This window comes from Pelophylax lessonae (assembly GCF_965119305.1).
Source record: "Pelophylax lessonae genome assembly, chromosome: 11".
Classification (NCBI taxonomy): domain Eukaryota; kingdom Metazoa; phylum Chordata; class Amphibia; order Anura; family Ranidae; genus Pelophylax; species Pelophylax lessonae.
Window position 1 is genome coordinate 39,913,191 of NC_138778.1, and position 24,734 is coordinate 39,937,924.

Genomic DNA, 24,734 nt, shown 5'->3' on the forward strand with positions numbered 1-24,734 from the left:
CAATTCTGTGCCAATTTATATTCCTAAGGTACTCAAGCGCTGGTAATGTGTTTGTATTTTATTCTCTGCAGATCGAATGTGATTCACTGACATAAAACATAGTGAATGAGGAAAAAAAAACTGCATTATGACCACTAGATGGGGCTGAGGAGCATACTTTTTTCTTATTGCACTCTTTCAGTGGCCATAATTCTGTATTTTCCCCATTCACTTTTTTTTTTTTTTTTTATGAATGACATTAGATCTGCAAATAATATAGCCTGAGAACATTCGATTTACCCCTATTTACAACAAATTTACATGCAGTTTTAATAAATGAACAGCTACACACATTTTCTATAAATACACCTCTACAGTGTCAATGAACGGAGTCTAGTCTATCCATTTTGACCAAGATGGTGACCACTTTTGAGTATTTCTAATTTACAGAGACAGCCAAATGCACTATAAAGCTAGATGATTGATCAGTTCCAAGGGTAGCCATGGCACTCTTTGCATGAAGTAACTGCCTAGGTGCTCACGCACAAAGAAATCCATACAAATTCAAAACTGGTTTAAAGGCACTCACGGGTCTTGCAGAGAAGGAAGATAAAAAAACAGCAGTGCTTTTATTGTCAACGTTTCGATGAAACTCAGTCCATCTTTCTCAAGACTTGATAAAGTCCATCTTTCTCAAGACTTGATAAAGAAGGACTAAGCTTCATCAAAACATTGACAATAAAAACATTTTTGTTTTTGATCTTCCTCCTCTGCAAGACCAGTGAGTGCCTCTAAACCAGTTTGGGATTTTTAAAGCTAGATGATAGTATAATCCCTGGTCCCTGATGACATCAAGTAAAGAAGAAACGCATTGGGCGGGCCTATAGGTCCATGATGTCATTTCCGCCTACGCCACTTCTGATAGAGAGAGAGAGAGAGGATACAAAAAGATGGGCAATTGACAAGCACCCTTTCATTACTTGTAAATAAATTTCATATTTGAACCTGCTATGGGTTTCTTTTAAATGTAGGTGCGCACTTGATTTTTTTTTTCTTTTTTGCACAATATAATTTTGTGCAAAAATTATTTTTACTACATGGTTACGATAACTAAATATGAATATAATGGTTTGCACATGATCATAGTATTTTTATGTGAAACTACTAGGAATATTTATTTATTTGTCTATGTACTTTCATTTTAAAAGGGGAAAAAAATCAGCGCTATAGTAAACAAATATTAACATTATAATAAGGACCATCATATAAATGTGTTCAAATCCAATAATGTGCATACATAAAACACATGCTAAGAGTGAAAAACACAAGTGAAGAATCACACATAAATAGTGCCATAAGTGTAAAGAAAAATAATCTCAAAAAAATAGTTTATAGTAAAAATCCATAAAATTGTAAAAAAAAGTATCAGAGTTGCTAAAAGTCCACAGATAAGTGACGACAATCAATAATAAAGGAGTGTCTTCTGTGCAAAATCCCAGAAACAAACAGGCACTTATCCACCTATAAGTGCAATGGCCGCTCACCTCAATGAAGGAAAATAAACGCATTCAATATAATCCCAAAATGGAACAAATCCTCCACAATGGTAATACTCGGCTCATGAAAAGAAAGCACACATCTCCATAGTGTAGTATATCAAAGCAAAGATTTATTCATAAAAAACAGTAACTTACAATTGAATATAAAATTGCAGATTGGACAGTAGATGAGACATTGAGATCCCCAGATGGTACAGTGTCTCTGAATGTGAAACTTCCGGTCTCGGCCGAAAACCGGAAGTGACGTCACCCGGCTCCTCCCGGCGCATTGTGTCACAACACACATGACTTTATCAAGGGTTCTTTTATATACCTTGATAAAGTCATGTGTGTTGTGACGAAAAGCGTCGGGAGGAGCTGGGTGACGTCACTTCCAGTTTTTCGGCCGGGACTGGACGTTTTGTCACTTATCTGTGGACTTTCAGCAACTCTGATACTTTTTTTCACAATTTTATGGATTTTTACTAAAAACTATTTTTTGAGATTATTTTTTTTTTTTTTTTACACTTATGGCACTATTCATGTGTGATTTTTTTCACTTGTGTTTTTCACTATTAGCATCTTTTTTATGTATGCACAATATTGGATTTGAACACATTTATTTGTTAGCTCTTATTATAATGTTATTATTTGTTTACTATAGTGCTGATTTTCTTTTCCCTTTTATAATATTTATTGTATGTGGTGACACTACGGAAATTGGCTGCTATTGCTCTTTATGCACATTTATATTTCCCCCTGAATTTATTCATTGGTTAGGGCATTGGTTCAGTATGGAAGAGCCCTGGGGCCATCATAAAAAAAAAAACATTTCAAAAGATTTCTGAACTTGAATTTTTTTTTCTTTTACAGAATTCTGAGTTTGAAAGTCAGAATTCTGAGATTAAAAGTCCGATTTCTGACTTTGCAAGTCAGAATTCTGAGATTACAAGTTTGGGCCATGCTAAAAAATTTTAAACACAATTCTGAGCTTGATTTTTTTTTTTTCTTTTACAGAATTCGGAGTTTGAAAGTCAGAATTCTGAGATTAAAAGTCCGATTTCTGACTTTGCAAGTCAGAATTCTGAGATTACAAGCTTGGGCCATGCTAAAACATTTTAAACACAATTCTGAGCTTGAATTTTTCTTTTTTTCTTTTTACAGAATTCTGAGTTTAAAAGTCAGAATTCTGACTTTGAAAGTCAGAATTCTGAGATTAAAAAACAGAATTCCGAGATTGAATGTCAGAATTCGCAATTTTAAACTCAGAATTCTGTAAAAAAAAAAAAAGAAAATTCAAGCTCAGAATTGTGTTTAATAAATTTTATCATGGTCCAAACTTGTAATCTCAGAATTCTGACTTGCAAAGTCAAAATTCTGACTTTTATTCTCAGAACTCTGACTTTCAAAACCGGAATTCTGTAAAAAGAAAAAAAAATTTCAAGCTCAGAAATCTTTGAAAGTTTTGTTTTATGATGGCCCCAGGGCTCTTTCATAGTTCAGTGCTCTCATATGTACTCTCGTTGTTATCAGTTTCATGAGCACACGATTTTTTGTTAATTTTGTGTACTGATTTCACAATTGCGGTTTATATATGTTTTTACATGGCCCTTAATGTTTAAATTTTGTATATTAAAGCTACACATTAGAAAAACTGAATAAATGTATCCTCTACCGGCACACCCTAATATTAAAAAGTGATATGAGTGACCAAACAATATTATGTGCAGAAAAGAAGAAATTGTCGTACAAATAACCCTTATGCACTTTGGTAAGGAAGTATGCTAGATATGTTAGGTATCTGCTTGTCATGGTTTACACTATAATTAAGACGCGCGGTTTGGCAAAAATATATATTTTTTGTTATTGCACCTAAAGCTTCACATTGCTTGACCCATGCCCGTCATAGCAGAAAATGTTAGGATGACTTTCTCCAACCCAGCGCAAATGATTTCATGACCCTACCGCATTCTAGAACACCAACAACAAGATTTGTAGTTCTCAACTTTTTGTAATAAACAGACAGCAGAGCCACACAAGGGAGACCTCCATTTTCACAACGCAGAACGCTCCGATGTGCTCTAGATTAGGTCTGTAAATCTGTCTCCGCTGCTAGAGAAAACAATTATTATAAGTCTCTCAGTCCCAACAACAGCAGTGATAAGCTCATGCATCACACCGATTCTTTAGAGTGAAGGGGTTTCTAAATGCTGAGAAATCCCCTCTCCCAAGGCCCTAATAGAGGCAGCTGCATCACTGCGGTCTTATTAAGACACTGAATCTTGTGCTACGGGACTGAAACATAGAAATAATGAGAGCACCAGTTTTACAGAGGATATCCTTAGGTATTTCTCATTTTAAGGTTAACTCTTTCAGCAAGATGTAAGCCAATTATTTGTGTTTGGCCTCATATGCTACCCTTGCTTTGGAATCCTCACAGGCCCCACAACAAAAAATCTCTATAAAAGAGATGCACATGATTGTAAATTACCGAAAGTAAACCCAAAAGCCATAATTAAAGAAGATGTAAACCCTAATTTCACAAAGTTTGCTGAAGCAAATCCTAAATAATGGGCATGTTTTTATTTTAGAAAGTCCCTATGCCTGCCCACACCATTGCTCTGGACTGGCTTTCTGATGGTGACTAAGGCCTACAGCACACTGGGCATTTGGCACTTACCAACTCCACTGCTGGCAAATTCTGAGACAGCAGCTGTGGCTGGACAGGGCTGGGCAGTGCACCTATCAGTATATACCACTGCCCCCTAGGGAGCTGCTGAGCATGGATTCCCCTGGGTTACCCATAGCAACAGTACGTAAGACTTTAAGACTTGGCTCAGACAATGAATAGTCCAGGGGGTTTGGTTTTTTGTTTTTTATTTTGGAACTTGGATGGGAGAAGGGATGAGTGGGATACTCCAACTTGAACTATGCACAATTTCTGAGGTCACTAACTGTAATGAGTGCGGCAAGGCCGCTGCTTCACCTTGCCACTGAAGTGAAGTGGAAAATAGGTTCCTGACTGGATTTATCTTCAGGGTCCTGACTTGGCACCCCCTTTCTCACTTCCCGTGCATGCTAGCCCCTTGTCTACTTACTCTCCACTGGAATGGTCCCCTTCCTGGGCAGACCCCTGGCAAGCTTCCCGGTACTCACGGACACTGTTTTTCCCTGGGTTGCTCTGCCTAAAGCTCCACTTGTCAGTATCCTGGACCTCCTGGCTCAGCATCACACACTCGGTCCACTAGGCCGACTGCCTGTGATCACCTTCCTTGCTCACAGGAGGAGAGACCAACATCAGCCTCCACCAGGGACCTGGCTTCCCCCCCACAGACGCCCTGTCACATGTGCCTGCTAAAAATCAGTGATCCTCCTACCTATGTATCGCCGACCCAGATAGCCCGATGTTGTCTCAGAGACAACATCGGGTGAGTTAATTCTGTACTGGGTGGCGGGCCACGTCCGACGTGCCCGACCATTCAGTCCGCCCCTGAAGATAGCACATGTGTTTTTATATATAACAGGCGGTTCGTTCTCATCCGATCTCCCATAGAAGAGAGCGGGGATCTGACAGGTCTGTCTCTGCAAAGTAAATCGGCAAATCGATCCCCGTTGAGCAAAACGGAGTCCGTTGGGCGCACCGCCCATGCGAAAGGGGCCTAAGGAGGAAGGTTTTAAACTTTGTTTGCACTTTATAATTAAACCCAATTCTTTTACTGACACTACTAAGGGCATTAGGCACAACAACACACACTCTCATTAAATGAAAGCAACGTATTTAAAAAAATGTAAAGTTACCTTTAAAATGACTTTACTATGTTAAAGATTATATGAGATGTTAGCGATAGGGATTACATATACTTTAAAGTGCTTCTAAAGACAGAAGGTTTTTTATCATAATGATTCTATGCATTAAGATAAAAAAACCTTCTGTGTGCAGCTGCCCCCTCCCCTCCATATTTACCTGAGCCCCATCTTGATCCAGTGATGTTGCACGAGAGCCTCTGCTGTCTGGGGACTCTCCCTCCTCATTGGCTAAGACAGCAGAGGGCACCATTTGCTCCCGTTGCTGCCAATCAAAGTCAGTGAGCCAATGAGGGGGGGGGGGGTTGAGCCGCAGTTCCATGTCTAAATGGACACAGAGCAGCGGCTCTGCTCGGGTGCCCCCATAGCAAGCTGCTTGCCGTGGAAGCAATAGGCAGGAGGGAGGTGCTAGGAGCACAGGGGGGAACATGAGAAGAGGAAGATCTGCAATGCTCTGTGCAAAACCACTGCACAGAGCAGGTAAGTATAACAATTATGTTATTTTTAAACAAAAAAAAAAACCAAGACTTTAATATCACTTTAATCCCTGTGAATATATGCAGTGGCAGGGCCTTAACACCCAGTCGTCATACAGACTGTATGCATTTCTGTGTTGTTCTGGAGCAACGCTCCTCCGGCACCCCTAGATCTCTGACCAAGCTGTAACTGACAGGTCTCAGTCAGCCACCAATGCTCAGAAGCAGTAGCGGCCCATCCATTGGGGGTGCAGGGGTGCCGCCACCCCTATCCATCTAATCTACATGTAGGGTGCCGGACGCATGGATTCCAATGGGGTTTTTTTTTTTGAAGCACGTGATTACAGCCAGAGGCTCTAATAGGCTTCAAAAAATGGTGGGCTCAGGGTGCAGAGCACTGCGCCCTGAGCCCACCTAGTTGTGTGACAATAGCGAATGAATATTCACTAATGTCACACGGATCCTTCTCCTGGCCAATCAGGAAGCGGGTCCTGAGACCTGTTTACAGATTGGCTGAAAGGAGAAGCCATGCCATTGGCTAAGGAGAAGGAGGAGGGAGGAGACGCTGAAGACTGAGGGGGAAGCTGCCCCCGCCACCACCGCTGCTGCCTGCCTGTCCTCCACATGACCAGGGTGAGTGAGCCGGTGACCGGGGGGGCGGTATGGTGTGCGGGCTGGTGTGGTCCAGGTGAGTATGGTTTGGTCCATCGGCCGCTCCCCCTGGCCCATGGAGCACCAGCCGCCACTGCTCAGAAGCCAGACAGGACAGGCTTGCAATGATTTCAGCACCGGCAGCCAATCACAGTGCTCCGTGATCAAGGGTCCTCCTACCAGCCTCAGGTGGTATGGCCCATTAAAGCACTGGTTCCCTGGGACTGCAGCATGTGGAGCCAATGAATAGAGTCCCTGAAGTCAGCCAATATCAACCTTTCTATATACTGTAGCAACATTACTCCAAAGCAGCCCAATAGTGCCAAAACCTGGGGAAAATGGTTTGTGAGGTCAGACCAAAACAATGGACAACATTTAATGATACTGAATCATTTAGTAGCTACAATGAATTGTAATTAAGGCTTTGTGCATGGGTATGATATCCGTTATAAAATGAAGAAAAAAGTTCAACATTGATTCCTCTCTGCAGTTTCTGCGTTCTGCAGATTTTAATTATTAAATAAAAAAAATACAAAAATACAGATTCTGCACCCATGGCAGCTCCCAGTTATCCAGTGGAGTTCAAACCGCCCTTAGGAAAGAATAGGGTCATGATGTACGTCTAAACCAGCCACAAGGATGTTTTTATTGCAAAGGATGTACGGCTCCCGGTTGGGCCTCACAGTAAAGAACTCGCAACCAGAGATAAAGGTAAGTGTTTTAGTATGCTTGGGGTGGTGTTTATTTAAAGGATAATTTCACTTAAAGTTTTCTTTTTCAGACCCATACCTAAAAGACTAGTTGGTAGGGTCACATGTTTCATTTCACTATGCAGAATGTTGCTTTGTGTAGAAATGCCCAGTTAATAAAATTTCTACTGTAAAGCAACTGTATCAATGGGGATAAATAGAAAAGAAGATTACACAGACAATATATCGGAACTGGGAGCTTTTGAGGAAATGGAAAATCAGAACACTGAAATAGATTCAAACTGTAAAATGTATAGAGCCTATTTGTAGAAACTGGAAGCCACCAAACCTCGAGGTATTGCTTGCAGTATTATGTTAGCTCTCAGATTCCAGTTTCTATTCCACACATAAAATATAACCACTGGAACCTGATTGGTTCGTAAGTGCAAATCAGAAAGCAAATGCTAACCACTGGGCTTGAGCCTTTAAAGTGTACCCCCACTTTGGGTAAGAAAACAAAAGTCCCCTCTGGGTCATTAATGTACATGATTTTAAGGTTGTTAACAAACTACAGTATGCTGCACAGTCCTACTTTTTCTGCCTGAAAAAATAACCATTTATTTCACCATATCCTTTGCAGATTGATTCTGAATGGCAGGGTCTGGTTCATTATAATCACCCTGTGTTCTCTTAGTGTTCTGATGGGAAAAGCTACAATGTCTACATCCCTGTAGAAGTATTTAACCCTTGGGGAGTATCTCCCCAAAAGTGAAATTCCTCTTGAAGTGGGTACCTAAAATGTGACTTGTATTTTAGTGCAGATGTCTGGGAAAATCAGTGAGCCAATTACACAAATAGGAAGTGACATTAGACATGTGCAGAATGGAAAACATTATTTTTTTTAGTTTCAGATAGATTCGTTATGTTACTAATTTCATTTTGTTGATTCATTTCAGAATTTGTTTAGTTACCTTTTGTTTAATTTCAAATCCTTTATTAATTTTCTAACGAATTCCAAATTTTCGGAATGATTTAAATTCAGATTGGTCGAAAAATGATCAACAGAGTGAAATTCTGTGTAAAGAACAGCTGGTTGTTAAGGAACAGACCGGGAAGCCAGCCGCCATGTCCTTAACAAACTAAGACTCATCAGCTGTCAGTGGGCTTTCCCACTGAGAGCTGAAATGTAAACAAAAAAAAGACCAGCAAAAAAAAACAGCGTAGGATCTCCCCCCCCCCCCAAATCTATACCAGGTTCTTTGGGTCTGGTATGGATTTTAGGGTTAACCCCACGCCAGATTTAAAAAAAAAGGCAAAGGCCTCTTCCCTACAACCCTGGGCTGTGGTTGTGGGGGGGGGGGGGGTCTGCGGATGGAGCTTATTGCAAAATCTGGAAGCCCCCTTCAACAAGGGAGCCCATAGATCCCCCCCCCCATGTGAATGAGTACCTACCCATGCTCCAAAAAATTGTAAAACGTGAATAAAGACCGTACACAATTTTTTGGCAATTCTTTTTTTTAAAAAAATAACAAAAAATGTCCCCTGCACCGCCGACTGCCTGCTTTTGCACTCAGGGGTGACCCCAGCCCCTTGTGACATCATTGACCAAGCATGCCCCGTTTGGTGATGTCACAAGGGGCTGGGGTCACCCCTGAGTGCAAAAGCAGGCAGTCGGCGGTGCAGGGGACATTTTTTGTTATTTTTTTAAAAAAAAGAATTGCCAAAAAATTGTGTGGGCGGGGGCATCCGTAGACATCATCAGGTGACTCTCCCCCGTACCTATTTAAGAAATGTCAGACGGAGGAGCAGGCAGTTGGCATGGAGCCTTCGACGAGGCCGGAGGTTTTTTTTTTTCTCCTTTTTTCGGGTCCGGCGGTGCAACGGGCGGCATGTTTGAGGATGGATCTACATCGGGGACATTATTTTTTATTTTTTAATAAAAGAATTGTCAAAAACGATTGCACTGTCTTTATTCACTTTTTACACTTTTTTGGTGAATGGATAGGGGTACCCGAGGGCCTTCCTCAAGGTTGTGAGGAAGAGGCCCTTGTCCCCATTAACATGGGAAAAAGGTGTTTGGAGTGAGGGGGCAGAGCCCCCCCCCCGCCCCAATTCACCCCCTCATGTTAAGGGCATGTGATCTGGTATGGTTCAGGAGGGGGGCGTTCGATCGTTCCCCCTTTCCTGACCTGCCAGGCTGCATGCTCTGATAAGGGTCTGGTATAGGATTTGGGGGGGGGGGGGGGTCCATGCTGTTTTTTTTTTTTTTTTTCATTTTGGCATGGGGCTTCCCTTAGAATCCATACCAGACCCAAAGGAACCCCACGCTGTTTTTTTCGGACTTTTCTATTGCCGGCATTCTTTTGTTTACATTTCAGCTCTCAGAGGGGAAGCCCGCTAACAGCTGATGAGTCAGTGGTTGTTAAGGACACAGCAGCCGGCTTAACAATCAGCTGTTCTTCACACAGAATTTGAATCGGTCACTAATTTTCTCGACTGATCTGTATTTAAATTGTTCCGAAAATTTGGAATTCGTAAACGAAACTAATTTCAACAAATCTTTCTAGCATGGATACAGACAGCAAAAAAATAAAATAAAAATTAGCAGACGGTCTAACCCTGCTAGATTCTATCCAAAATTAAAAAATAAAGTTTTGATGTAGATAAACTTGAAAGCGGAAGTAAACTTATCCATTTAACAGTTACAAAAAACAGTTACATTTCCGGCACGTGCCAGGAATGTAACACTCCCATTGGTTGTACTCTCAGCCAAACTGTAAAACCATCCAAATGGCTGTCATAAGTGTGCAGCATCATGGCAGTTGTAGATTAAACAGAGGCCAAGATGGTAGCTTCCACTTTAAGTCACTGAGCAACAGAATAATATCAAGAAAGAAAATTGAATAATACAAGGCCTACTAATTAAATAAAAAATAAATAAATAAATGCATACATACAGTAAATACAATAAATAAATGAATTAAAAAATAAATAAATAAAATAATGTTAAATAAAATATTGTCAAATACAATAAAAAAAATACTAGGTATTATTAGAAACTGTGTACTCACGGCATGGGTGAGCAAGAACACGAACTTCATCCACAGCAATGTATCCTGAGTGGTCCTTGAGGGATACAGCTTCAAATATAATCTACAAAATAGGACAATATAATTGTAAAATGGCAACAAAATTCCACAATTAAAATTAAATCTCTGGGTTTTTTTATTTTTTGTGCTATAAACAAAAAAAAGACAGAATATTAAAAAAAAAAAAAAAAAAAAAACATTTTTCGCATTCTGCTATAAAACATATCCATTACAAAAATTAAAAAAATCAAATGTCTTCATCAATTTAGGCCAATATGTATTCTGCTACATATTTTTGGCAAACAAAAATCCCAATAAGCGTGTATTGATTGGTTTGCGCAAACCTTATATCGTCTACAAACTATGGAATATTTTATTTCTTTTTTTTTATTTTTATTTTTACTAGTAAAAATAGTAGTGGCAGCGATTAATGACTTTTAGCAGGACTGCGATATTGCGGTGGACATTCTGTCACTAACTGACATTTTTGACACTTTTTGGAGACCAGTGACATTATTACACTAATCAGTGCTAAAAAAATGTCACTGTACTAATGACGCTAGCTGGGAAAGGATTAACACCAGGGGCGATCAAAGGGTTAACTGCGTTCCTAGCCTGTGTTTTTGCGTACTATGGGAGGTGCTTTTGCTAGGGCTATGTTTCCCAACTCCAGTCCTCAAGTACCCCCAACAGGTCATGTTTTCAGGCTTTCTATTATTTTGCACAGGTAATTTGATCAGTTTCACTGCCTTAGTAACTACCACAGCCGTTTTATCGGAATGAGATCCTGAAAACATGACCTCTTGGGCAGTGCTGTATCTTGGCCTAGGCCAACAAGGCCCAGGCCTAGGGCAGCATTTTGCAGGAGGGGCAGCAAAAAGTTGCACCCTGCACGGGAAAAAAAACAGCCTCTTCCTGGCACAAAAAGGGTCCCCACCAGCTTGCGCTACACTTTTTGTAAAGTGCCAGTCTTATGTGGTGAATTGGGGCGGAGGGCAGGGTCCAGGAGGCAAATCAGTCTGGTACCCCCAAAAAGCAGTCACACTGCTACCTACCAGTATGATAATACCGGCCGGTCAGGACATTTGGACAGACCACAGGCCGCCGACCACACTTGGCCACAACTGGCCCGACGGCCGCCAATGCTAAAAAGTGTGGTACTACAGCCAAATGCTCCGCCTACTCTCCTCTGCCCCCAGGCACTGATGGGCACTCATATGCTGCACTGATAAGGCAGCACTGATATGCTGCACTGATGGGCACTGATGAGGCTGCACTAATGAGGCTGAACTTATGGGAACTGATGAGGCTGCACTGATAGACTGTGGTTGTTGTCTGTGGTTTACAGATGACAGGCTGGGTCATAAACAGGAAAGGGTGTAGCCTTTACAGGAAGGGGTGGGTCATATTTAAATAAGGGGGTGCACAAGTTTAGGCCTAGGGCAGCACAAAACCTAAATACGCCACTGCTCTTGGGGGTACTTGAGGACTGGAGTTGAGAAACATTATGCTAGGGGAAGACATGGATCCATGTTCCTGCTTTGCAGAGACACAGGATCCATGTCTTCCCTTCTGACAGAATGGCGATCTGCCTTGTTTACATGAGCAGACCGCCGATCTGCCTCTGTAACGTAAAATTGGCGAGTGGCGATGGACATCAAATCCGCGATACCTGCTGATCATCTCCTGCTGTGTATAATCATTCGTGCCCACTACCCGGAAGAGCCAGATCATGTACAGTATATATATATATACGTGATCTTTTACAGAGTAAAACTGCTTTAGGGTTGACTTTAAGCAGGTAAAGTAATAGTGCTTCCCCTACTTCGGTAATTGTCAGTGGTCCACCAAGTATGAAAAACGCATACGGTACATTTACTGTATTCTGGCAAGCTGGATTAATGTATATGCTGTATGCAATACAGATCACACTTGGAGTTTAACTTTAATTGTCTGGTTGACTTTGCCTTTAAAGAAAACCTGTCTTAAGTAGGGATGAGCGAAATTGAGAGCTCTTGCTATGCCAAAATGTTGGAGAAAATTGTGATATTTCAGAAAAATTCTCGATTTTGGTGAAAAACATTGTCAATGTCAACAGACAGAGTCAATGAAAAGGTAACTTTTTGTGATTTTGAAGGGCATAGGTTAAAAAAAAAAAAAATGGACTCCTCTGTAGCCATCAGGAGACACCTGGTGGCTACAGAGGAGTCTGTTTTTTTTTTTTTTTTTTTTAAATTGACCATTAGGAGTACTGACTGGACAAATAAAGCTATTCAGGAAAATAAGATAAAGTGTTATTCAGTGCTAATAAGATGGTCAGATGGCTTTGCTAAAAAACAAGGCCAAGCTTATTTCATGGATGCAAATTTTGTATAGGTAGTCCGTATGCAGAAATGTAAAACTAATTTCATCTAATGCAAAATTAATAACTTTTTTTGCAAAATCAAGGTTGTCAAAATAACTCATCTTTAAAAAAAAAAACAAAAAAAAACAGGCTCTGCGTGGGCCATCAGGAGACACCTGGTGGCTACAGAGGAGTCTGTTTTTGTTTTGTTTTTTTAATTATATTTTTTAATTTTTTTTTTTTTCTTTTAAATTGACCATTAGGAGTACTGACTGGACAAATAAAGCTATTCAGGAAAATAAGAGAAAGTGCTACTCAATGCTGATAAGATGGTCAGGTGGCTTTGCTAAAAAAAAACAAGGCCAAGCCTATTTCATGGATGCAAATTTTGGATAGGTAGTCCGTATGCAGAAATGTAAAACTAATTTCATCAAATGCAAAATTAATAACTTTTTTTGCAAAATCAAGGTTGTCAAAATAACTCATCCTTAAAAGAAACATTAAAGCTGCCACTGCTAAGCGTTGCTTTTATATTATGCGAAGGTGAAATGAACAATAGAGCTATTTTAGTGGTAAAGTGCCAAAATAATCCGTTAAATTAAATCAGTTAAATGCATTCACGGTTCATTAAAACAAAGTGTGCTAAGTCTTACAATGGCTTTTTTGCCTAAACAGCCATAGCCTGCATAGAAAAATCTATCCTGCGCCAGCATGCCTTAAGCCCCGTACACACGCAACGATTATCGGCCGACCGATCGTCCGTCTTTTGTCCAGAGTTGTGTTTTGTTGGTTGGAATGTGCCTAGACTGCACACGAATTTTCTCGCCCAACAAAAATCTACTTCAGAAGTGATGTCATGTGTTGGTTTGATTTCTTTGTGTTCTTTCTTCTCTGAGCATGCCCAGTCTTGCTCATAAGATTTTTCCCTGTCGAAATCAGTACTGACTGCACGAAAATCAGCCGTGTTTTGACGGCCAACAAAAATTTTATAGTCTGCACACCAGATTTTTTTCGGCCGAAAAGTCGGAGTCGGTTGTCGGAAGCATCATACTAACAAGCCGACAATCGGCCGATCGGACGTTGGACGAAAATTCCCTGCCAATTTTCGACGCGTGTGTACGGGGCTTTACTCTCTGTGTAGGAGCAGTGGTCTCTCTGTTGAGATCAGACAATCTAAATCAGACCTATTGCTTGGCATTCAGCAAAACTCATATTCCTTGTTGATTGGAGAACTCTAGCTTTGACTCAGCAAGTGTGTCAGACCTCCAAAGAGAGTCCATTGCTTCCAAAGCTACAGCATTGCCAAGGATGCAGTTTATCTTATTTTTTGTTAATACAGCCCCCCCCCCCCCCACATAACCCTGTGTGTAAATTACTGCATTGCCTGTTCCATTACTTCCAGAGCAGAAGCAGGTAAGTATTTGAAAATATGTTTTCTAGAATCCTTGCACTGCATACATCTGATATTGAGAGGATTGTTTTTGTCTTCCTTGAAGGAAGAGTTGTACTTTAATACAGCGGGTTCATTAGTTTGTGTGTCATGAAATGTATAATAGAAAAGAACATCCCCATTTGCTAAAAGTCAATAGGAAATAGGTAGATCACTTCATGTGCAACAGTAATTACGTTGGTGTTCTTGTCAGGAGCAGAGCCCATGTGATGTAGTGCTGTGCAAATGCCAGAGCCGAGCATATGTGTAAAAGAGCAAATTACACAACCCATCAGAAAATGTCACCATGGTATCTGCTTATATCTTCCGAAGCTACGAGAGACATTATATCTCCCTGATGAAACAAGGCTCTTCATTCAATCAATTTTTTTACTTTTTTTTTTTCAAGCTATCTTCGTATTAGGTGAACCCTATTAACCCCTCCATAACTAGGAGTCTTTAAAGTGACTATTTTAAAAAACAAAATAAAAAGTCGGAAAAAAGAATTAAGAGCTCTAAAAGCTTGCTGAATGATCTTCTGCACTGAAAACTTCTAGGAGCACCAGATGTCGGCACACTGTCGGTTCCATTGGCTGCATCACTACAGGTATACTACAAGTACAGTTACAATGGTCATGACCTCCAGGTCCCCCTGCCCCTTTGGCACAATGGGAATAACAGCCTGGAACTTCCCGTAAAAGCATGCAGAAGGATCTTCTGCATCTAGCACTTCCATGAGTGCCGGATGTCTGCAGACTGTGGTTCCATTGGCCATGTCTATGTCACTACAGGTACACTATTAGCATGGTTACAAGGGTCAAGGCCTTCAGGTCCCCCTGCCTCTTTGGCACATGGAGATAACAGCTTAGAACTCCCCCTAAATGCTTGCTGAAGGATCTTCTGCATTCAGCACTTCCAGGAATGCCAAATGTCTGCAGATTGTGGTTCCACTGGCTGCTGCTATGTCACCACAGGTACACTGTGAGTTTGATTGAAATGGTCAAAGCTTTCAGGTCCCCCTGCCCTTTTGGTACAATGAAGATAACAGCTTGTATCTCTCCCTAAATGTTTGTAGAAGTATCTTCTGCATCCAGCCCTTCCTGGAGCACCAGATGTCTTCAGACTGTGGTTCCATTTGCCATGCCTATGTCACTACAGGTACACTATAAGCATGGCTACAAGGGTCAAGGCCTTCAGGTCCCACTGCCCCTTTGGCACATGGAGATAAAAGCTTGGAACTCCCCCTAAATGCTTGGTGAAGGATCTTCTGCATTCAGGACTTCCAGGAGTGCCGGATGTCTGCTGACTGTGGTTACTCAGGTACACTGAGAGTTTGATTGAAAGGGTCAAAGCTTTCAGGCCCCTCTGCCCTTTTGGTAAATGTTTGCAGAAGTATCTTCTGCATCCAGGCCTTCCTGGAGCACCAGATGTCTTCAGACTGTGGTTCCATTTGCCATTCCTATGTCACTACAGGTACACTATTAGCACGGTTACAAGGGTCAAGGCCTTCAGGTCCCCCTGCCCCTTTGGCACATGGAGATAACAGCTTAGAACTCCCCCTAAATGCTTGCTGAAGGATCTTCTGCATTCAGCACTTCCAGGAATGCCAAATGTCTGCAGATTGGGGTTCCACTGGCTGCTTCTATGTCACCACAGGTACACTTTGAGTTTGATTGCAAGGGTCAAGCTTTCAGGTCCCCCTGTGCTTTTGGTACAATGAAGATAACAGCTTGGATCTCTCCCTAAAAGTTTGCAGAAGGATCTTCTGCATCCAGCCCTTCCAGGAGCAACAGATATCTTCAGACTGTGTATCTAATGGACACTCCTACATCACTACAGGTACACTACGAGTACGGTTACAAGGGTCAAGGCCTTCAGATTTCCTGCCCCTTTGGCACAATGGAAATAACATCTCGGAGCTCCCCCTAAAAGCTTTCTGAAGGATTTTCTGCATCCAACAGTTCAAGGAGTGCCTGATGTCTGCACACTCTGGTTCCATTGTCAGCTTATATGTCACTATAATGGTCAAGGCTTCCGGGCCCCCCTGCCCCTTTGGCACAATGGAGATACCAGAATGGAACTTCCCCTTCCCAACAGCCTCACGAGTAGTGCCTGCTGTGTCTCTTACCTGGTAAGAATTTGGCCAAAAGGTGCTGATTGCCAGTTCTGCCTTCACCCAGCCTTCTGTTACCACCCCAGATACATTCCACACCGGGTTCCCTTGGGGTCCACCATTCACTTTCACATAGACATTCAGAGTCCCGGGACTGCTGCGGCCAGACATGTGGTAGTGGAAGTCGATACAGTGAGTGTCGTTTTCCTTAAGTACAGGGAGGAGAAGGTGGGCCTTTTGCCCGGTGGCAAACCCTGAGCTGTTGACCAGCATGAATGATCCTAGATGAAGTTTAGGAAAAATGGTTACGTTGAGAGAAACAGTAAAGAAAACAAAAAAAAAAAAAAAGACAATATAGTGTAGACAGCTTGCAGTGTTATACAGAGGACCGTACTGAAGGAAATACACAAGCTATCATCGCTGACCCCTAGACTGGCTTTCTTTAAAGCATGTCTAAACCCAAAACAAAGAAGTAATATATTGCAGCTTACCAGTCCTTAGATGTAATAGATACATTCGTTTTATTTTTTTGACTTTTTTTCTATTTATTGTTGGCTAGTGATCCTGCAAACAAAAACAAGCTTCCTTTCTCTGGATGTCGATGCTTACTTCACGTTATCTATGGAGGCTATGGTTGCTGTCACCCAGGCTGGACTATTTATTTATTTATTATTTAAGGTTCTTATATAGCGCTGTCAATTTACACAGCGCTTTACATATACATTGCACATTCACATCAGTCCCTGCCCACAAGGAGCTTACAATCTAAGGTCCCTAACTCACATTCATGCATACATAGTAGGGCCAATTTTTATACAGGATCCAATTAACCTACCAGCATGTCTTTGGAGTGTGAGAGGAAACCGGAGTACCCGGAGGAAACCCACGCAGGCACAGGGAGAACATGCAAACTCCAGGCAGGTAGTGTCGTTGTTGGGATACGACTATCTCCATTACATTGTGGCTGATGGTATTCATAGCTTACATAGGACAGGTAGATATGATTTTGTTGTCTTTAGTACAGCTCTCTAACTTTTTTTTTACAAAATCAACAAATATTTTCTGTACTTACATAAAATGTTTATAGCTTAAAAAAAAAAAAGAAAACGAATGCAGCCTTTAATATCTAAGGACTGGTGAGCTGCAACATATTACATTTGTTCTTGGGTTTAGTTATGCTTAAAATTTAAAACAATTTAAAATGTAATTAAAAGTTTAATTCTTTTAGAAATGCTAATGCTTCCCAAGTACCCCTTTTGCATTTTCTACTGTAGATTACCTGTAATAGCATACCTCTTTATAGCTGGTCTTCAGGCAGATGTAAAATGAATGAATTAATAATAATAATTACATAAATAAATAAATAATTATGTTGATTACAAGTAATGAAATTTATTTAAGGCAAGCAAAACCACGAGGGTAGGAACCTAAATCTATAAAATATAGGAACCCAATAGGTTCCAAACCCATGCAAATCAATAACCAAAAAACAAATAAACTACAAAAAAGAGCTGTGTGTTGTAAAGTGTAAAAAACATCTGTACCGTGAAAAGAAACAAAGAAACCACGCTTTTACATCATAAAATACATATCACCATGGTGAATAAACAATAGTGAATAGACAAATAAATAAAAACATCTTCATTTAAATTTTAAAAAAATACATAAAAATTGTCCATATATAATCCCACATGTTAAAAGCGCCCTCAGTGAGTATAGAAAAGGTTCCTCTCCACCAGCATGCAGATGCACTATGCACTCACCAGACTTAATTGACCCCTATTACAGGGAGTTAAATTGTGCATATGGGAAAATCCAAGATGTCATACATGAGGTCACAGAAATTATTTCAAACCGCTGCAGTCATCCATTCATTATATACAGTATATATATATATATATATATATATATATATAACTAGTGTATTCAAAGCTCCAATGCCATATAGAGTGAGAGAGGAAAACACACTCTCATGGTGCAGTATGAAAAATCTATGGTAGAGCAGGTGGAGCGCAAACCTGCGATTCCCAATACAATTCATGCTGAATCCCTGTCTTCTTTGATGTAAGTGCAATACAACCTTCCTTTTTAAATAAATGATTTGATATACTGCACCATGAGAGTGTTTCTTCCTCTACCTCTCTATATGGCAACACTGGAGCTTTAAATACGCTATTACATACATATTTCATGTATGACATCTTGAATTTTCCCATATGCCTCAATTAAGTCTCTTGAGTGTATAGTGCATCTGCATGCTGGTGGAAAGGAACCTTTCCTATACTCACTGAGGACGTTATTCATGTGTGGGATTATATATGGACATCACATCTTTTATGTATTTTTTTATCATTTAAATGAAGATGTATTTATTTATATGTCTATTCACTATGGTGATATGTATTTTATGATGTAAGAGCGCGGTTTATTTTCAAGAACCTAAATCTGATTGGGATTAGCCTAGTAAAATGCTCTACACAGCAGTAGTCCAACTGAGAGATGATAAAAGCCAAAATTGTGTAAATCTCAAGCGTGGATGGACAGAAATAAATATTTACCTGATTGCCTGAAATTCAGCTTTAATTTAAGACCTATATACTGTAGATCTACCCTTAAACGAAGACCTATCAAGACTGAAGTATATGGGATACTACTGGTGATGTGTTTTCCATGTTGCTAGTCCCCAAGCTTTCATGTTCTCCCCATTGTTTTATTGCTTAGGAAGTCCCTTACTCTAAGGCAGGTCATACGTTATACAATTTTTTGTTCAACCAGCAGATTGAATGAGAAAAAAATGTGACGATTCCCCCATCCACTCATTCGAGGTGGACTGGGGAATCATCCCACTGTGCTACTGTGTTCAAAAAGCAGGGAGCATTACCTGCTGCCAGAACGCAATGATCAGTGCTGCTGGCTAATACCGACTTCTGTACAATCAGGATGCTAATACATGGATCGAAATTTGGATAGTCCCTACTGAAGAAGCTAAATTTTGATCCATGTATGGCTTAGAGTTGGAACTCTATTTGTAAAGCCATAGGATGACCATGAGCCAAGAAACTATCACCTACTCAGAAATAATTGATAGGTCCCATATGACAACCATTGCTTTTTACATGAATATTTTATTGCCCCCCTACTTCTGTATAAATATGATCTAAATAAATCCTTACTACTTTGCTTCGGGCATGTGAATGGAGTATTTTGTATTCAAAGCTGTAAGAACCCCTCTATGTTTTGTGATAGCATATTAGTGTTCGATTGGTAGACTTCTGGGAAAAGGATGATGCTAAGTGTATTTCTTTGAGGCAGGCAAGATCAATATGTAAAGATCATAGGTAGTGAAAGACTTTGACCCTTTTTTTCAGGTGAGTTCAATCCTTTTATATGTATATAGAGCCTTGTAGAGAAGAGGTTAATATGATAGTCTTGTGGTGTTCAGAAAACAATTTGATCCTGTATACTAGGAAGATGAAAGAATTTATTGTAGATTTTAGGAAAAATAAAGCTGCCTTAGCCCTACTTGTTTTAAATGATGAATGTGTGGCGAGGGTTTTTGCTTTTAAGTTCCTTGGCATTTATATTTCTGAAAATCTTTTATTGTCAACAAACGTGAAGGCAGTTATTAAAAAAATGCATCAACACTTATAGTTCCTGAGATTACTCAGGAAAAATGGCCAGGAGTAGAAATGACTGAAGATCTTCTATCAGTCAACCATCAACAGTGTACTGGGGTACTGTATTTCAGTGTGGTACTCAGTGGTTGATAAGGGTTATCCTCAGAGGGTTGACCAAACTGCACAGAAGATTATGGGCTGCGAACTTCCTTCTTCAACTGAAATTTATTAGTCCTGTTGCCTCTGCAGAGCAGAGAGAATGGCGAATGATTATTCTGATCCTGGCCATCATCAATTTGAATTAAAGCCATCGGGTAGGCATTTTAGGAACATTGAGGTGAGGACAAAGAGATTTAGGGACAGCTTTTTCCAGGGGCTATTAACACAATAAATGCAAAAAAATTAAAACGAGTTAGTTAGCCAGTGGAAATTGGATTTAGTTCAATATTAACCAGTTGATTGCTTTGGTAAAGTTAAAAAGATTGTGAAAATAGAAGTGTGTCTGGCCTGGCATGAGGGCAAACGTCATTCACCAACATGGCCTATTATGAAACCTGGGGTAGGGGAAACATGGGACCATCTGGGCACAAAACCCTGTGATAAATTGTTTAGTAATAAGTGTGTTGATACTAAGGTTTTGATAATGAAATAAAATTACAGTAGAGATGGGGAAGGTAAGCACGGTGATCATCAGAAGCACATTGGATACTCAAAGATTAAGGCTGTGTATGATGTGGTGAAAGTGTGAAGGAATTGTATTATTATTAATGGTATGAATCTCTCCAAAGAAATATATGGGTCATAGCAAATTCCTATTATTCCGAGATAATTAAAAAGACTTAATCAGATCTGTTTAAATTTCTTTAATTGCTTGCTAATATTGTATGTATTCATTTAATTGTGCAATTACAACATTCATGCGGACCTTTAATGATCTTCCAAGATACATGGCTATCACCGATATACTATGATAACTTCAATTACTGCCCATGATAAACTATTTCTACAGCCCAAACTTGTTTTAGGTGCGGAAAATGCAGGGAGTGGTTAATATCCCTCTCCGACTTATTTCATGAAGAATTTCCACTTATTTTCTGTTCCAAAGACAGAGGTGACCAGAAAAAATAGAGAGGGCAAGTCTCCACAGTGAAGACATGTACAGAAATAAAAACCCAACAGAGGCTCCATTCCTTCCAAACTCTACCCAAATCTTCAAACAAATACACTTTAAATAAGTGGCATGTTGAGCTTTAATATGCGCAAGTTACCTGTAGGCACAGTGGAGTCCAGTGGAGGTTTTTCCCATGTGTTCACTTGCTCCCAGGTAAATCCATTAGTACCCAGAGCCACACTGTACCCACAGCTGTTGTAATGTTCTTCAAAGGTACAGCCACCTGCAAAAGAAGATAAGATTCCTCATTAAATATCTCCAAGCCAACCTACAGATAAAAGTTGGAAAAAAAATGAAAAATAATAATCAGAAGACAAGTTATTCTGTAATTTAAAATAGTCTTTCGTTATAGTCCTTTATCCTTGGATACTATAATCTGTGACCAATTTATGCTTGTCCAAGGCTTAAAATGCCTTTACATATCTTTTAGAGAAATTGTAGTTTCTCACACTGCAGCGCTCTGTGCTGGCAGAGCTAAGTAACAGCCACACCCCTCATCATATGTGTTCTTTATTTAGACTTGTTTGCAGAGAATGGAAGACACCATTTCTGACCAGGTCTTATTAAGAGCTGGATAAAGCAGGGAAAGGTTAAAAACTCCAAATGGTAGATGTTTTGTTTTCAATGTCTCTTGGGGGAAATTTTACTCCCTTTTCTATCCTCCCTTCACTTCCTGTTTTCATCATTCTACTGCTTCTCCTTTCACTGTCCAATCATAGACAGGTCTGTGACGTGGGCCAAAACTGTGTGACATTCAGGATTGGATAGACATAAAAAAAAAAAAAAAATTGGCAAATAAGGGCTCCTTTACACTAGCCGTATAGTGCCCTCCACTTTCAGATCATTTTTCAGAGGGCATTTGACAGGTGGCGAGGAGTCGTTATATAATGCCTCCTCATCACCCGATTTACCTCCACGCAACCGCATTGCAATCGCATGCATTGCATCTGGTTGTGGTATGGCACCGTTAAACTCAATGGGCACGTTTTGCAGGCAATACAGGCAAAACCTTGGCTCACACACCTGTTATTACCACCCCCTCTGGCCACACTGTCTGAAAGAGCACTAAACAGACTCCATGTATGAATTTCACATGTTTATTTAGCTGTTTGCTTGGGTATCAGATTTAACTCTTTCAAAGATTTTTATTGAATTTTAACAATATCAAAAAAAAATATTAACAGGTCACAGCAGTTAGCCATGAACAATGGAAGGTAACTTACAGAGAGCTTCGCAATAAAAGTTAAGACATGTGGTGCAAAAACGTCATCCTTTAACAGCAATACAGGTAAAAAGGCTCCTATGGGGGAAGAGCACAGCAAGTGAAAGTAGAACATCATGTTATCGGGGAAGACCCTCCTGACCTCCAGGCAACCCCAATGGGATCACAATCTGTTGCCCAGGAAGTCATGAGAGACCCCACCCAGATAAACGATCAGTAAGTCCCCTTTCACACACTTGGAGTCCGTTTTTCTCAGCAGGGGATCGATCCGCCGATCCCCCGCTGAGCAGGAGGATGACAGCTGTGTCTCCACGCTGTGTGCGGAGACACAGCTGTCAATTCTCCATGCATCTCTATGGGGAAATCGGATGGGAACGGACCGTCGCTCCGTTCTAATCTGATCCCATCCGATCCGATCTGCTGGACAGATGGAAAATAGGGTTTCCATCCGTCCAGATTTGACGGATCGGATGTCAGCGGACATCCGGTGCCCCATAGGGATGCATGGGGGGACCATTCAGATCCGCCAAAAAAAACGATCCGCCTGTGTGAAAGAGCCCTTATACTGAAGGAGCCCGTCAGGCAAAGGTGTGAAACAGGTGTGGAGGATAACTATGTGGGTATCAGATTTAAAAGAACTCACTGATGGCAACTCCCCCATTTATATTATTGCAGGTTCCTTTTAAAAAATTGCGGACCTTTGGTGGAAAATGTAGAAAAGGTTTTTCTCGAAATAAGGAGACTGCAACTGCAATTTTTCGTAGTGTAACTTAGAAAGTAAAATAAAGTTTGCAATGTCTAACTTTCCTCCTTTTTTTCTGACAGGTCCCTTTTTCCATTGTATGACATTGATAAGCCCCCCCACAGCATGGATGGCCAAATCTAGGTGAGGGGTTGCTGAGGATGCAGAAGATCAACACTGGAACAGATGCTCAGAGCCATGTAATGAGGCTGACAGGAAAAAAAACATTTGGAGTGAAAGATTACTGCTAAAAAAGTACCACTTAAATTGAGATAAAGTAGAGAAATTAGGCCATGGAGAAATTTCTGCACGTTCAGCAGAGAAAGGAAGTGACCTGACGAAAAAGCCACGGAGCTCACAAACTGCTAAGAATTATGAGCAAAATAAATGTGATAAACAGACAGAGGCAATAAAGTGAAGGCACACGGCGCCGGGAAGAGGAGGCTGAGAGTCTTATGTTAAATGGAGGAAGGAGAAATCGTATAATCCACATACAGGGAAATGTGCAGAAAGCACGGCTCCTGCCGAATACCAGATTGTTTCAACATGGTGCAGGAAATTAAAGCCAAGTATCAGTGGAGTGTTTCTTTCTGCACTATAGTTTGCCATGGCAGCATATATTGTACATCCCAAAAGCGGAGTTCCAGTCCCCCCAAGTCAACTTTTTTTTTAATACTCTGCTTTAATTTGGTCCAGTTTTTCTGTACCATTTAGATAGTATCTATAGTGTAGTTCTTTAAATATATAAAATCAAAATGAGCTACCAAGAGCGTGTCATAATCAAAGAAAACAGACAGAAAATCACAGTTGAAGAAACAGCTGAACACATTGGTTGACTTTACGGGCACATCATAAGATAGACTAGGCTATCATAGGATAGACTGGGGCGACACATCCGGGGAATATCCATCTATTTGATTTCATGTTTGGGCCCATAGCTATCACTTTGTATAGTGTACGAATATCCACAATCCATATCCAGACCCTATGTGTTCGCCTTTGGGTTTACATCTTTTAACGGGATACATATATTTCTTGCCTATATCAGTGTAAACTCTGTGCGCTAGTCCTCAGCTACTCCCTGTGTCTGCCCAAAGCCAATTTTTTGCCTTGTGCTGCTTGGAGAAGAATACTTTTGTCTGTATCTGGTCCTGATGAAGCTCACCGCGAAACGCATTGACCTCTGAGCAGACGTATTCTCAATTCCAAGCATTATTTGATATGTATTGTCGTGTTTTATGACCAATCTTCAGTCATGTTTAATAAATACATATGTGGGATGACTTGGACCCCCCTTTTTTGTCTGGTTGTTTACTCCCACTGATGCTGGGACATTTTATACTCCCATTGGCTATGGTTCAACCCCTCGAATGTCTGAAGAACAGTGAACCAACCCTTTATTTAGAAAGTTTGAAGACCCCTGATATTGAGAATGAACTCAGTTCCACCTAAGATAGAACCTGGAAGGTTCTTAGTGCAATCAGAATGTTGCATATGTTTTGTGTTTATTTTGTGTATATTCTCAACACTGGGGTAACTAAGGGTTAAAATCCCTATTTTTTCCTGTATACCTCCTGTTATAATCCATATGCATGATATCAATATATTATTCATTACATATTATTGTATTATTATTGTATAGGTATTATTGTTTATCCATTTATCGATTTTTGTTATAACCCTGATGAAGGGGGATTCTTTGTCCCCTGAAATGCTTTGGCCCCTCCTTGTCTACTTATTGTGACTTCATATTTAAGAATAAAGCTATATGGACATTGGATGTGATCACACTTGATTTTTTTTTTCCTCATTTGGGCTTCTGAAGTCAGGCGGCCCCCACCTGGTGGAATTGCCCCCCTACTTTCTGTTT

General features: G+C 40.5%; 1 protein-coding gene across 9 annotated transcripts in view; it reads right to left on the reverse strand.

Annotated features, from left to right (window-relative positions):
- PTPRT (protein tyrosine phosphatase receptor type T) overlaps positions 1–24,734 on the reverse strand; it is a 677,999-nt gene that overhangs the window by 372,778 nt on the left and 280,487 nt on the right. For all 9 annotated transcript variants that reach the window (XM_082271827.1, XM_082271826.1, XM_082271832.1 and 6 more), the window contains exons 2-4: positions 20,998–21,123; positions 16,128–16,393; positions 10,209–10,290 (exon numbers count right to left, since the gene is read on the reverse strand). In XM_082271827.1, coding sequence (XP_082127953.1) covers positions 10,209–10,290; positions 16,128–16,393; positions 20,998–21,123 — 474 coding nt within the window. The remainder of the gene's footprint in view (positions 1–10,208; positions 10,291–16,127; positions 16,394–20,997; positions 21,124–24,734) is intronic.